General features: G+C 45.5%; 1 protein-coding gene across 10 annotated transcripts in view; it reads left to right on the forward strand.

The window, feature by feature from the left end:
- Positions 1-13,003, forward strand: part of AGAP1 (ArfGAP with GTPase domain, ankyrin repeat and PH domain 1) — a 292,625-nt gene that overhangs the window by 243,213 nt on the left and 36,409 nt on the right. For all 10 annotated transcript variants that reach the window (XM_017829561.1, XM_017829556.1, XM_017829558.1 and 7 more), the window contains 3 exons: positions 2,132-2,286; positions 3,755-3,845; positions 9,333-9,555. In XM_017829561.1, coding sequence (XP_017685050.1) covers positions 2,132-2,286; positions 3,755-3,845; positions 9,333-9,555 — 469 coding nt within the window. The remainder of the gene's footprint in view (positions 1-2,131; positions 2,287-3,754; positions 3,846-9,332; positions 9,556-13,003) is intronic.

A 13,003-nucleotide genomic window follows, 5' to 3' on the forward strand; every position in this document is an offset into this window, starting at 1 on the left:
CGGCTCTTCACGATGGACCAAGTTGCTTTCAGCGGGGACGCCTGCTTGAAGTGGGAGCCTGCCACCCCTCCGGGACACGCAGCTGCTACAGAGAGATCTCATTATTGGTTAGGATGGGTAAGACTTGCTTACAGGTGACACCTGGGTGAGTATGGGGGGGGGGGGGGGGCCTTCCAAATTGGGGCTGGGGGGGCCCTTAATCACCTTCCTCCTCCTTTTGTCCTCCAACTGCCCTTGACGAGCAATCGACCAATCACAACAGACCAATTAAAACAGTTTATACAGAAGTTCTCCCTCCAAGGCCAAATCCACTGCTCTATCAGTAGACTTGGCAGGCGAAAACATAAACTTTCGCAGGTGGCTAGGGACAAACACAGACCAAAAAATAACATCCCAACTTCGCCCCGATACAGTTGCTAAAATAGAAAAGTAGTTGTGGCCGTACAGCTGGATCATTAATGTTTGGCCCAAGGGAACGACATGGAGCTGTGTCAGGGGGGATTTAGGCTGGATCTCAGGGAAAGGTTCTTCCCCCAGAGGGTGGTTGGGCACTGAACAGGCTCCCCAGGGTTTGGGCATGGCCACAAGGCTGCCAGAGCTCCAGGAGGGTTTGGACAACGCCCTCAGGGGCAGGGTGGGATTGTTGGGGTGTCCTGGAGTTGGACCTTGTGGGTCCCTTTCAGCTCAAGATATTCTGGGATTCTATGATTTCTTTTCCCACTTATTCTCCACACTCTGTTCTTAGTAAAACTGCTGCTTTGGGTGCTCTCCTGCACCTGAAAATAAGCTTCAACTCTATGTTTATTCCCACTTCAAGGTGCAAAGTAACCTTCTACTAGCATGGAGTTTATCCAAGCAAACCCCACAGGTTGGGAAAATGACTGGCAGTGGCAGCAGTGCTGCCTTTAGAGCTTGTGTTGGATTTGTCCCTTGTCTGTGCCTGCCTGGGGATAAGAGGGAACAGGGTAGTTCGTGTCTCTGAATATATAATAAGTCATTACCAGACAAAATGCTCTTTCTAAAGCTCGTTATGGCTGATGTTCACCAGAGTTTTGTGCTCTTATTATTCTTTTCTTTCATGCTTCATGCGAGCCCTTCCCAATTCCACTTGCTCTGTTTTCAGCTTCCTTGATTTTTTAATTTGCCATTGGTGTCCCATGTGTAGGTAGAGTGTGTGTCCATTTATTGCAGTTCTGCTGGTATTTTCTTGTGCTGCTCCTCTGGCCTGAATACTTGTCCTTATCCTGCAGTAGCCCTAAGGATATTTCTCTGACCCTCTCTGCTGGCTGCTCAGATCATTTTCTCATCTCCCATATCGAACGTGAATGTTGAATAGGTTGAACTGATTTTAATCCTGTATTATATCCCAGTGATTATTATTATTATCCCAGTGTTTATGCTGTGGAGGAGAAAATGTACACATCTCTTTAATATATCTGTGCATATAAAAACTGCTTGAAAGAAGAGGGTAAATTGTTAAATTTTCTGTATTGTCAGCTCTTTATAGTCCATTCTTCTTTTATTTTGTGGCACACTTTGATTTTTACATTATGTAGCTCTTAGCACCTCAGGTTTAAATCTAAATAGTGCTTGTTGGCCACTTAATGTTTGAGAAAGGTACAGACTTGACACCAAACTCACAAACATACCCTGAGTATTTTCCCAAACCAGGGCTTTATCTACATAACATTTGGAGGGAAAAAGCAGCAGATCCACACATTGTTTCCTGGTGCCTTGTGCAGGGATCCAGGCTCAGACCTCAGCCCTGCGTTTGTGTGGTCTGGAATCCCAGAATGGTTTGGGCTGGAAGGGACCTTAAAGCCCGTCTTCTTCCACCCCCTGCCATGGGCAGGGACACCTTCCACTAGCCCAGGTTGCTCCAAGCCCCATCCAACCTGGCCTTGGACACTCCCAGGGCTGGGGCAGCCACAGCTTCTCTGGGCAACCTGTGCCAGGGCCTCCCCACCCTCCCAGGGAACAATTCCTTCCCAATATCCCACCTAACCCTGCCCTCTTTCAGCTTAAAGCTGTTATGTTATATTGCAGAAATTCTCATCAACCAAGATTGTTTAAGCTAATTGTCAATATCCTTAACTCAGTCTCTTCTTCCTATTGTGATTTTTTTGTTCAGAACAAGAAGAAAACTTTGAGTTTATCATCGTGTCTCTCACCGGCCAGACTTGGCACTTTGAAGCCACCACATATGAGGAAAGGGACGCCTGGGTCCAAGCCATAGAGAGTCAGATCTTGGCCAGTTTACAGTCGTGTGAGAGCAGCAAGAACAAGGTATGGTGCACAGAGTAACACTGAGAATAACTGAGGGATCTTGATTTGGCTTTCATCATTCAGATGAAAGCAAAATCAAGAACTCTGCATTTTAAACCTGTACTCCTGGAGGAATGCGTGCGTTACACCCACAGCAGAGTTGGGGCTTTCTGGGGCAAACATGGCCTGAGAGGAGCAGGTTTCCACCTTGAAATGCTTTTGTATGATGGCAGGAGGGATTTGTTCTCCTTTCCCAGCAAAATAAATGTTTAAAATCTGAGACATCTTCAGCCAGTGCTCATGTTCGGGAGAACATCTTAAGTCAATGTGTCTGCAAACACTTCACAGTTAGAGTGCAAGGTGCTGAGTGGTGGGTGAGGGAGAGAAATGGGCAATAACATTAAAATAAAGACTTGTAGATCCTTTAATATTACCCACCTAACAGTTGTCTTTCATGATTTTATATTGCAAAGAGGAGACTCATATTTTGAATTTAATGCCTGCTTTCCTTGCCCGGAGGTACCAGAGTAGATCAAACACCCAGTCATTACCATCACCACAATATAATTTACTTCCCATTTTCTTTTAAAAAGTGTATTTATTTCCAGTATGCATTACTGAGGTGGAGGAAAATCACAGTGTACATGTTTTCTTGCTTTTTGTGGATTCACACATTCTGATGTGTGTTAGGGGAGCACAGAACAGGAAGTTTGCACCTTAACACCTACACAGAAATATTGATACAAAAGAGGATAAAGAGTGGCTGGTAAGTGGCTCAGAGAGGTTCTCAAAACATGTCAGAAGAGCTGGCTGGAACAGCAAAGGGCAGGTTTAGGAGGTGTTCCATGGAGGAGGTATTTCCACCTGCAAGACCTGGTCCTTGTCCTGCTTGAATCACTTTGTCTCCAAGAGTCCAGCCCTTGGTGCAGGTCACAGTTGGCTTCTCAGAGAGCCCTCCAGACACTTCAGCTGGGTAGAGCTGAACTGCTGAACAACTGTGTGTTGTGACAGCCTCCCCAGGTCCAGGTAGAGGTCACGGGCAGGTCATCGTGGAGAGAATTCAAATGGGAGCCATCGGGTGAAATCTTGACCTTTTCGTGATAAAAAGGTTTCAGCTGCTTTTGCAAACCACCCCTTAGTCTTCATTAGCAAGAGCATGCACATCAATAAAAGAAATTGATCTCAGGAAACACTGTTCTTATTTATCTCCAGGAGCAAACCTGCACTGACTGCTGTTCTTGGGAAGGGGGCTCATTTCCATGCTCGATTTTCCTCTGTGCTGTCTCCCCACTTGTTAGAATCCAGGCTGGAGCCCCCAGAAGCCTTGGAGGTGCCAAAAGATCACTATTTCTTGAGAGGCAAACCCAAGACTTGAGGTTTCTTGCTCACATTCCTTCGACCTTGCTCTGCCCTGTGGGTTTGCTGCCGTTGTCTCTGCTCCCTGTGCCGGGTCCTGCCTGGTTGCTGACGCCTTTCCTTCCCTCCGCAGTCCCGCCTGACCAGTCAGAACGAGGCCATGGCCCTGCAGTCCATCAGGAACATCAGAGGCAATTCCCACTGCGTGGACTGTGAAGCACAGAGTAAGTACAGCCACTCACTTGAGCAGACCGACCTCTTTTCCTTGACCAAGACTCTCCTTGGCCCAGACTCGTGTGAACACCCACCAGAGGCTTTGTCTTTTCCTGTATTACATCCCAGATGCTGTTTGCACGTTCCTTCTTCATTATGAAGTTTGCTTAATCAGACTTATTTGATGTTAATTTATACCTCATATATGCTGCATCAGATGCATCCTGATTTTTTCTCCTTGTTGTTTCACATGCCACTCTAAATGTCAGCATTTCTGTACTTTCCTTTGAGTATAAAGAAAAAAGTTTGCTTTTTGACATCAGTTACTTCCATTTTCCTCCTTTGAGGGCACATGTGCCATGGTAATATTTTCAAAGAGGCAGAGCTTGATTGGTCTTCCTTTGGTTTGGTTTTTAGGGTTACTTGTCAGAAGAAACCAAAGTCATTGCTCATTATATCTGGATACTAGAAAACTGATTTGAGATTATTTTTTTCTTCCCCTTTGTGTTTCTTTCTCTTTTTTTTATTTTCTAAAACATATACTTAGTGTTCAGAAGAGTGTTCTTGAGAATACTTTGAGCTGTGGTTCACCTCACTAACCCTGGCTCAGGTCATTATTCTGGTGCTCTTTAGTTCCAGGGGTTTGCAACAAAGCCACAAAAAGGAAGTTCTCTTGCTCTAAAGCAATTAGTTGTGGGAGCTGAAGGATTGAGAACTTGTGCATTTTTATTTCTTTGATATTTGGAAGTGAGAACTTTTCTTGCAATTTTTGCACATGTTTAAAATGGAAAAATATTCATTTATTTGGGTATACATATATATATATATATATGTATGTATTTTGTTAAGATTTGCTGTTTAGGGTTTTGCCTACTGGTCTAAGCCATTCTAAGACATCCCAGTTTAAAATGGACATTCATATACCAGTGCAAGTGCTTTTGCACAGTTTGGTCTTTATGTTCCACTCAAGGTGACCCAGCTCATGATAAACAAGGGACAGTGTTGGTTTGGCTGATATTTTAACACCCACAGCCCAAAGCCACTCTTATTTATCAGTGTTCTTTCACACAGGTCTGGTGGTCATTGAGATTTCCACCAGGGCTTTGATGTAGTGCAGGTAGAAGGCAGGTGAGGTGGTGGAGGAGAGGGATGGAGTCTGTGAGTGACCTACATGTATATTTAACTCATTTGAAATACTCCCTGCTGCCTGTGAGCAGAGCAGGGGGGCAGTGGAGCTCATTCCTGCTCCAGACTGGCTGTTCAGCTGTGGGTGGCATTTTCCTAGACCCTGCTAACTAGATATATAATATTTTATATTTATATATTTTATAGCTATATATGTTTCTAATATAAATATGTTGTAAATAATATTTCTGATAATTTTATGTTGACTATATATTTATATTTTATAAATATATACATATGGGGGTTGTAATTTATATATCTAACGTGCAGTCCCTTCACTGCAGACAACTTCCCACACCCACACACATCCTCCTGATGCATCTGTGATCCATCTCAGCTCTGCCCAGAATCCAGCTATCCCCAGTCAGGCACATATCCCAGGATTTATGCAGCCAGGCTGGATGTTTAATCAGGAAAATGACTGTGCAAGGAAGCAGCACTGTTTTTTTTTTTTTCATTTTTCTCTTTGTCCCTCTTGCAGCCAGGCTGGGTCTCAGCCAGGTTCTCCGTGGGCCAGGCTGGCCACCCGTGCGTGGTGCCAGCAGGAGGGACGTGCCAGGAACACGTTGTAGGGAGAGGGCAGGGTGGCACAGCCCATTTTGGCAATGCTCTGTGGTGCAGCTTTTGAAGGGGGATGATTCTGGAATCCTGACTGGAACTGTTTGTGTTCTTAGAGATGATTTGCACCCTCATCTTGCCCCTTGACCTTCCTGATTTTAAGACCACGGTCGTTCCTTTGGAAAAATGTGAGATATTTCCAAAGCAATGTATTTTAAAATGTAAACACACACACAGAGGAGGTGAACCTCAGCCTGCTGCTTTTTCTGCAGGGCTTTGCTTTATTCCCTTTTCTCCCTTCCTGCCCTGCCTGGCAGGTCCTCACCCCCAAAAGCCCCAGCTCTCCCGTGGAACACTTACACAGTTTGCATCTCCACAGAGCCAGATGTTTGGGAGCAAAGGAATATGAGATGTTGCCATCTCTCAGCTCTGTTCAAGAGCCATCAATCTTCCACTTCAGAATTCTCATTCTTCCTCTTTCTAGAGCTCTTTGCCTTTTTAGCACTTTGTGCAGCACTTTGTTTCCCCGGGGAATTTCTGCCTTGTTGGATGTTATTCCAGCAGCAGCTGTGTGCTGCCAGCACCCCAGCCCTTTGGCAGCTTCCAACTAAAGTCAGTCAAAGTTCTTATTTCTAACATTCCCATCCTAGAGCAAGAGGTGAGGCTAAGTGCTCTTTAGGTGCTGGAGTTTTTGCCCAAGATCTGATTTCATATTTTAGAAGCAAACTGGTGGTTCCTTTTCCCAGAGCACTCTCTCTGTCTAGAGAAGCCACTGAAGGGAATTAAATTGCTTAGGCAAACCCAACTAAATTTTCTGGATTTTGGCTCTTCCAGTCTTACAGAGATGAGAGGATAAATATGAGCCACTCTTTTGAGGTGTCTGGAAAACATGGAACATCAGGTCTTTGCTGCTGCAGAGGAAAATAGGGAGGGCTTAAAAACGAGTCTCATCGTGAGTTTTCCAGCCCAGGAGTCTCATCACTTACTCTGGGGTATTTTGTATTTGAGAGCCAAACCCCAAAGTAATAATCTGGACAATCCTGTCCTACCCATCACAAGATACAGTTTTATGTGCAGAACAGGAGAAACCCCAAACCTCTCAAGGAATAGGAAAGTTACAGACTTTTCTCTCTCTGCTGTGACTTGAGATGCCTTCACCCCTGCTGCATCTTTCCCTGGCTTGTCTGCTCCTCCCTTCAGGGATTCCCTCTGCTCAGCCCATCTGACACCTGCTGAACTCAGATTTAGCATGGCAAAGCCTTTCACCAGCCTCCTGGGATCCAGAGGGGTGAAGGAGACAGTGGGAGGAGTTATTCTCTCAAAAGAGCTTTCGCCTGCAAATGATCACTGTGACTGAGGTGCAAGGCACAGTGGGGAGGAGGCTTTTAGGGAAAGAGAGAGCCAAACATTTTGGAGAACATGGACAGCTGAATGTTGTTGTCTGGATATATTAAGTGATGCTAAAACCCTCATATTTTGATTGACAAATTGTGAATAAGTAAAAGAGGGGAAAGTAGCTTTATAGCAGGTCTGGCTGCACTGAGGGGGCTTTTTCTTCCTTTTACCATCAAACCTGGCTGTCCATCCTGGAGCAGAGCCTGCCCTGTGCTTGTAAGTATTGTGAGCATCCTCCAGTTCAGAATTACTCTTGGCATCAGCAGAAAAAGGGAGCTGGTTTTGTATCATCTTCTTAAAAGAAAAAAAACCCATGTTGAATAGTTAGAGCTTGTTAACCATGTGTGGATTCTTTGGTATAAATTGGTGAGAACAGTTTCACTTCTGTAACAAATTCAACCCTTGCCTTTCCCCATTTGCCACCTTCACACTCAGCTGTGTGTTGTCAGATTGTTGAAATTTAAAACAGTGTCTGGGTGACATTTCTTGGTTATGGCTTTGGGGACTCCTTCAGCGCTGCCAGCTGGGAGGACCCTTCCAACCCAAACCATTCTGTGATCCCCTGAAGTAGGTGAATATTTAAAGAATTTATTCAGTACAAAATACACTGGATATTCTTCAAGCTGACAGGTATTTGGGAGGGAGGTCAGGTCCTTAACATCAGTTCTGTCAGAATAATTGGAATAATATAAACCACTATTTTATTCTCTTGCTTCATTCTGAGTTCATGCCTCTTAGAGCTCATTGCACTTCTGATTTTTGTGAGGATAACCCTGACCCTTGTAGGTCAGGGATTTCATTCTGAGTCACAGGTTGCAAATTTTAAATTATTATCTGCAGTGTTTAAGTTTATACCAACAAATTGCTGTTTTTTCAGATTGTTTCCCCCATTGGCAAAACAACACTGGAGGTGATCTGAAGAATTATGCAGGAAAGGACTTTGCCCTGGTTGTCACACCAAAAGCTTAGAAAGCATGGCAGGAGTTCAGTCTCACCTTATTTTTTGGAGATGTGGAATGATGTATGTGTATAATATAGATGTTATATTATCTGTAGTATGAGACTTGTTATGGACAGAAACTTTAAAACAGAAGATGTGTTTTTCTGCTCAGGTGGAATAAGATGGGGGATTTTTCTTGTTGGGGATGTTTTTGGATTTCTGTGGACTGACTGAAAAATGTCAGTCAATGAATCAAAGTCCCACAGTGAAATGTGGGACTTTTCAATTAAAATTACCTGCTTTCCCTTCCTGTTTTTTGTCCAAACGTCACGTGGCGAAGAACTACAAAACGTTTTGTTTCCATGTATTTTGGCTGCCAAAAATAACTTTTCAGTTTTGGGTTGCACAAAGTTAAAATGAGTCTTTGGATTAAATATTCCTGGAAGGAAGGTAATGCTGGAAATTCATTTTCTGTCAGCTCTAAATTTTATTTAGATGGGAGTAAGAATTGCCTGCCCTCTTAGTTAATTACCATTTTCCTGCTTGGCATTTGGGATAGTCCTTTGGGATGCACAGGCATGAAGAGAAGATCTGACAGCAGGGGAGAGAAAAAAAAACAACAAACATTCTTCTCATATGTCTTCAGTTGCATTTGTGAAAGCGAATGTTTGTTGGAGAGAGGGTGATTCCTACAAATCTGGATTAAAATCACACAGGGCAGTGGCAAAAGAGTTGAACCATGCTGGGAAATGGAATTTCCCATCTTGCCTCAGGTTTGTCCCAGCCCTGTTGTTTGTGGGGTTTTTCTAGGTGGGTGGAATCCTTCTGGCTCAAACACTAAAACTGGGGCTGTTCCAAGTGTCCCATTTCCATCTTAGTGCTGATCTTGGAGATGGAAGCACCCCCCAGAGTGCGTCAGGGGTAAGAGCCACGTGTGGCTGATGATATAGGTGGATGTTGAGGCAGTTGATGTGATTGGCAAGAGAGAATTTTGTTGTTGTTGTTCCTTATTTATTTTTTTTGTCGAGTTTTTTGTTCTTTATTTTTTTTTCTCTTTTTCCCCTTGTAATTGGCTCTGAGCAGCTCGGGGTGCCCAGGGAGGGCCTTTCTCCACTGCTTCACCACCCGCTGCCCATCACTGCACTTATATTTTGTTTCTCCTTTTCTCTCTAATTCATAGTTTTTCTTTTGACTGGAGGTGGAGTGATACATCTTTTGAGACACCCCACTTTTTGTTTTGTTTACTCCTTGAGGGTTTCTCAGAAGGGTTGGGATCTCCACTGGCATCTCCACTGACCCCACTCCAGCCCTCCCAGCTGCGCTTTCGGACAAGACACCCCTGGAGCCAAGCTCTTTATCCACAAGCAGCATTCTGTTGGCTGTTTCACTGTCCTAATCTCTCGTGTCCCTCCTCCTGCAGACCCTGACTGGGCCAGCCTGAACCTGGGAGCCCTCATCTGCATCGAATGCTCAGGTATCCACCGCAACCTCGGCACGCACCTGTCCCGGGTGCGCTCCCTGGACCTGGACGACTGGCCCATCGAGCTCATCAAGGTGATGTCGGCCATCGGCAACGAGCTGGCCAACAGTGTGTGGGAGGAGAACAGCCAAGGCCACATGAAGCCCTCCTCAGACTCCTCGAGGTGGGTTTGCTCGGCCCGTCTTGCCCTGGCGTGCGGCAGGCGGGGGGGGGGGAGTGATGCTGCTGTTTTTTAAACTCTCCCTCACCATGTGCCTTGTACAAATCCTGAGTTATATCTTCGCTGAGTGCCCAGGAAGAGCAGGTGTCTGAGTGGGGGTGTCAGAAGTTGAGTGACCCCGTTACTTTTTCCTTCTTGTGGAGGTTTCCTCAGCAGCTCGGCGATGTTTTCGTTCAGTGACTGACCGACAAACCAGTGGGAGATGGAAACCTCCCGCTTGGCTCTTCCTCAGCCTAAATTACCCTGCCCTGTGTCTCTTTGTCTCGCTCGGCCACAAAGTTCCTGGCTCTTGGACTATCACTTTATGATTAATAATCTGCCTTCAGAAGTTCAAGCTCACTCAGGAATTTGTACCTGGCTGTCAGGTCTCTGGGTTCTCCTCATGGATGTTCAAAGTCCTGCTCACTATGGACTTGATTACTACTTTTTATGTGATGTATGTGAAACCATAAGCTGGTGGAGGGGTTGTTTCCTGTGAGAACAGCATTTTACCTACGTCCTGTAGCTCCACACAGTGAAAATCTGTCTGTGATCCATTGTCCTACCAAAACCTAAAGGTTTTTGTGCTTAATTTATCTGTTCAGTGTCAAAGAAAGATGTTTTGGAAATGCTTTGGTGGTTTCAGTAGATTTGAGGTGACTGGCTCTAACATACTGGCTTGGGGGAAGCAGTGGCAGAGGGTTCAGGCAGGACAAAGACCTGCTGGGCCAGCCTGCACAGCTGGGCCAGGCTTTGCAGTTGGCTTCAGAAGGCTGTGACGGGGGTCTGAGCAGGAGCTCTGGGGGGCTCCATCCCAGGATGGAGGTTCAGCTCTCGGTGTTGCCTCCTGCACACGGGAGAGCTCAGCGGGAATTCTGTCTTGGCTTTGTCCACGTGTATCCCAGGATCCTGCTTTTCCCAGGTGAAATGGCAGGTGAACCTGGGCCCCCTCCCATGGTGCAGGAGTAGGTTTGTGCTGTTGTGTGTGATCAAGTCAACTGTTTCTTGTTGCCTTCTTTCGTTAGCCCTGAAAAATGAATTTGTGGTGCCACCTTTGGTTCATCTTCGAGAATGAAGCCACTACATTAATCAGGCTACTTAGATGAATCACTGCATATAGAAGTGCTCAGGGAGACCTAAGGAGAGGGTTTGTTCAGACATAAAGGGGATTCCTGCTGTAGGTGTGTGTTTTATTAGACAGGTAACATAATGATTTCATCAGGTACAGTGTAATCCAGAGTTCTCATATTCTTGCATCTGACAAATACATGTTGCTCCTTACTGTTGAGAGGAGCTGGAGAGATGCCTCAGTTCTAAATACTTGCAAGGAAAAGGCTTATGCTCAATTGATATTTTATTTAAAAAAAAGAAAGATTGCATTATTTTAGTAGTCATATAATAAACATCATGAAAAATCTAAAATCCATGTGACTGTGATAAAAAGAGCACCATCCATTTGAATTAAGTAATTTATTTGAGATTGAGTTTTACTTATAGAAAATCAACTTTATTCTCTTTGTATTTCATGCTCAGGGCTTATTTTAATTCTCCTGCTTTGTTTCTGTACATCTTCGTGGTTATATTCAACTGCTTCTGATTGTCACCGACACCATTGCACTTTCTTTCTTGCACTGTAACATTTTGGGACAAAAAGATTCATTTTATAAATAGGAATTTCCAACTCTGTGTTCAAGTGCACAGTTGTGTGATGGAAGAGGTGCTAGAAAAAGTAGAATTAAGATGATGTGAAAATTTTCCCACAAAGCAGTTGTAATCTTGCTTTGCTGCTTCCATCCTTCTGCTGTTTGCAGCAGGGACTGAAGTGAGATTTTTCACATAAATACCACAAAGCTCTGCTTCTTCCAAGTGTGTGCCTCCTTTTGTGCTTTACTTTGGTCTCTGCCAGCATCACAATCCTTCTGTCTGAGCTGTGGCAAGAAAGTAAGTTCAAGTTGTTTGGGTAGAAGTTGTGTGTGCCATTTTCTCAGTGCTGTTTAAAGTTTGGCATGAGGAATCCCATTGGAAGCAGCTAAAATGGACCTGAAAGGAGGGTTAAACAACCCCTCTTTTTTTGTTGTTGGGGATTGAAGGGGAGAGAGGCAACTGAGGCTGAGGGACTGGGGGAAGAGGCAAGAAAGTAAGTGAGAAGAAATAATTTGGGGAGCTGAGATTTGGAGTTCCAGTGGAGAAGGGATAGAGGCAGACCAAGGATGTTTGGAGATTAGGGAAGACGGAAGTGTTTAGCAAAGCCCCTTCTGAAGGGGAAGAAAGCTGAGCGCTGGTGCTGGGGGGCTCCAAGAGAGCTGGGGAGGGACTGTGGACAAGGGCCTGGAGTGACAGGACACAGGGAATGGCTTCCCACTGCCAGAGGGCAGAGTTAGATGGGATATTGGGAGGGAATTCTTGGCTTGGAGGGTGGGGAGGCCCTGGCTCAGGTTGCCCAGAGAAGCTGTGGCTGCCCCATCCCTGGAAGTGTCCAAGGCCAGGTTGGGCGGGGCTTGGAGCAACCTGGGCTAGTGGAAGGTGTCCCTGCCCATGGCAGGGGGTGGAATGGGATGAGGTCCCTTCCAACCCAAACCATTCTGGAATTCCGTAAGCAGATTTCCAGGTCGTTCGGTGCCTCCGGATCAAAAGCAACACCTTGGATGGCCTCGAGCATTGACCTGGGAGGTTTTGGGAGCGCAGATGTGGTGGGATTCCCCAAGGAAGCCGTGTGGGATAAAGCAATAGGACGAGGCAGAGGTCGGGCTGAGGGTGTTGGTGTGATCCCAGGGAAGAAGGGGGAATAAGCAGCAGAAAAAGTTGGTGAGGCAGCAGAAAACCTAAGCACGTGTGGATCCTGAGTATGAAAGGGAACGGGGACCAGCTGGCCCTGAGCAGGGGTGTCCGTGGGTCCATGATTAGGTCAGCTTTGGAAAGCTGGTAATTGGTTCCAGCAATTACCAGAGCCCTGAGAGCCGCCGCTCAAACTTCGGGAGCCCTGTGACAAATTGGAGCTGACTGCTGGTGCAGGAGTATTGACTTCCCGTTTCCAAACAGGGGCATCATTAGTCAAGAAAAGTATCTTTTAATTACTCACAGGAAGAAAAAAAGAGAAAGGGGGGAAAGAAAGGAAACAGATCTCTCAGTATGGATCGTGCAACAACCACCAGGTTTTTTGTGAGTGTATTCAATATTAAATTTACTGTCTTGGCGGGGGGAGCGGGCAGAGTTTGCCTGCAGTCCCTCCCTCGGTAATGCGGGTTTAATTTGGAGTGAGAAGTCAAATTAGAGTAAATCAATGTTGCGACAATTAACCGGGGCTAGGGATGAGATCAGGACTCTTCTCTAATTGCTATTGATACTGTTTGAGCACACTCTGCCAGCGGTGCTTTGCAGTGGGGCAGCACACCAGTGTCCCGGTGGGGCAGCG

The sequence above is a fragment of the Lepidothrix coronata genome, unplaced genomic scaffold (genome assembly GCF_001604755.1).
Source record: "Lepidothrix coronata isolate B3197 unplaced genomic scaffold, Lepidothrix_coronata-1.0 Scaffold165, whole genome shotgun sequence".
Lineage (NCBI taxonomy): Eukaryota > Metazoa > Chordata > Aves > Passeriformes > Pipridae > Lepidothrix > Lepidothrix coronata.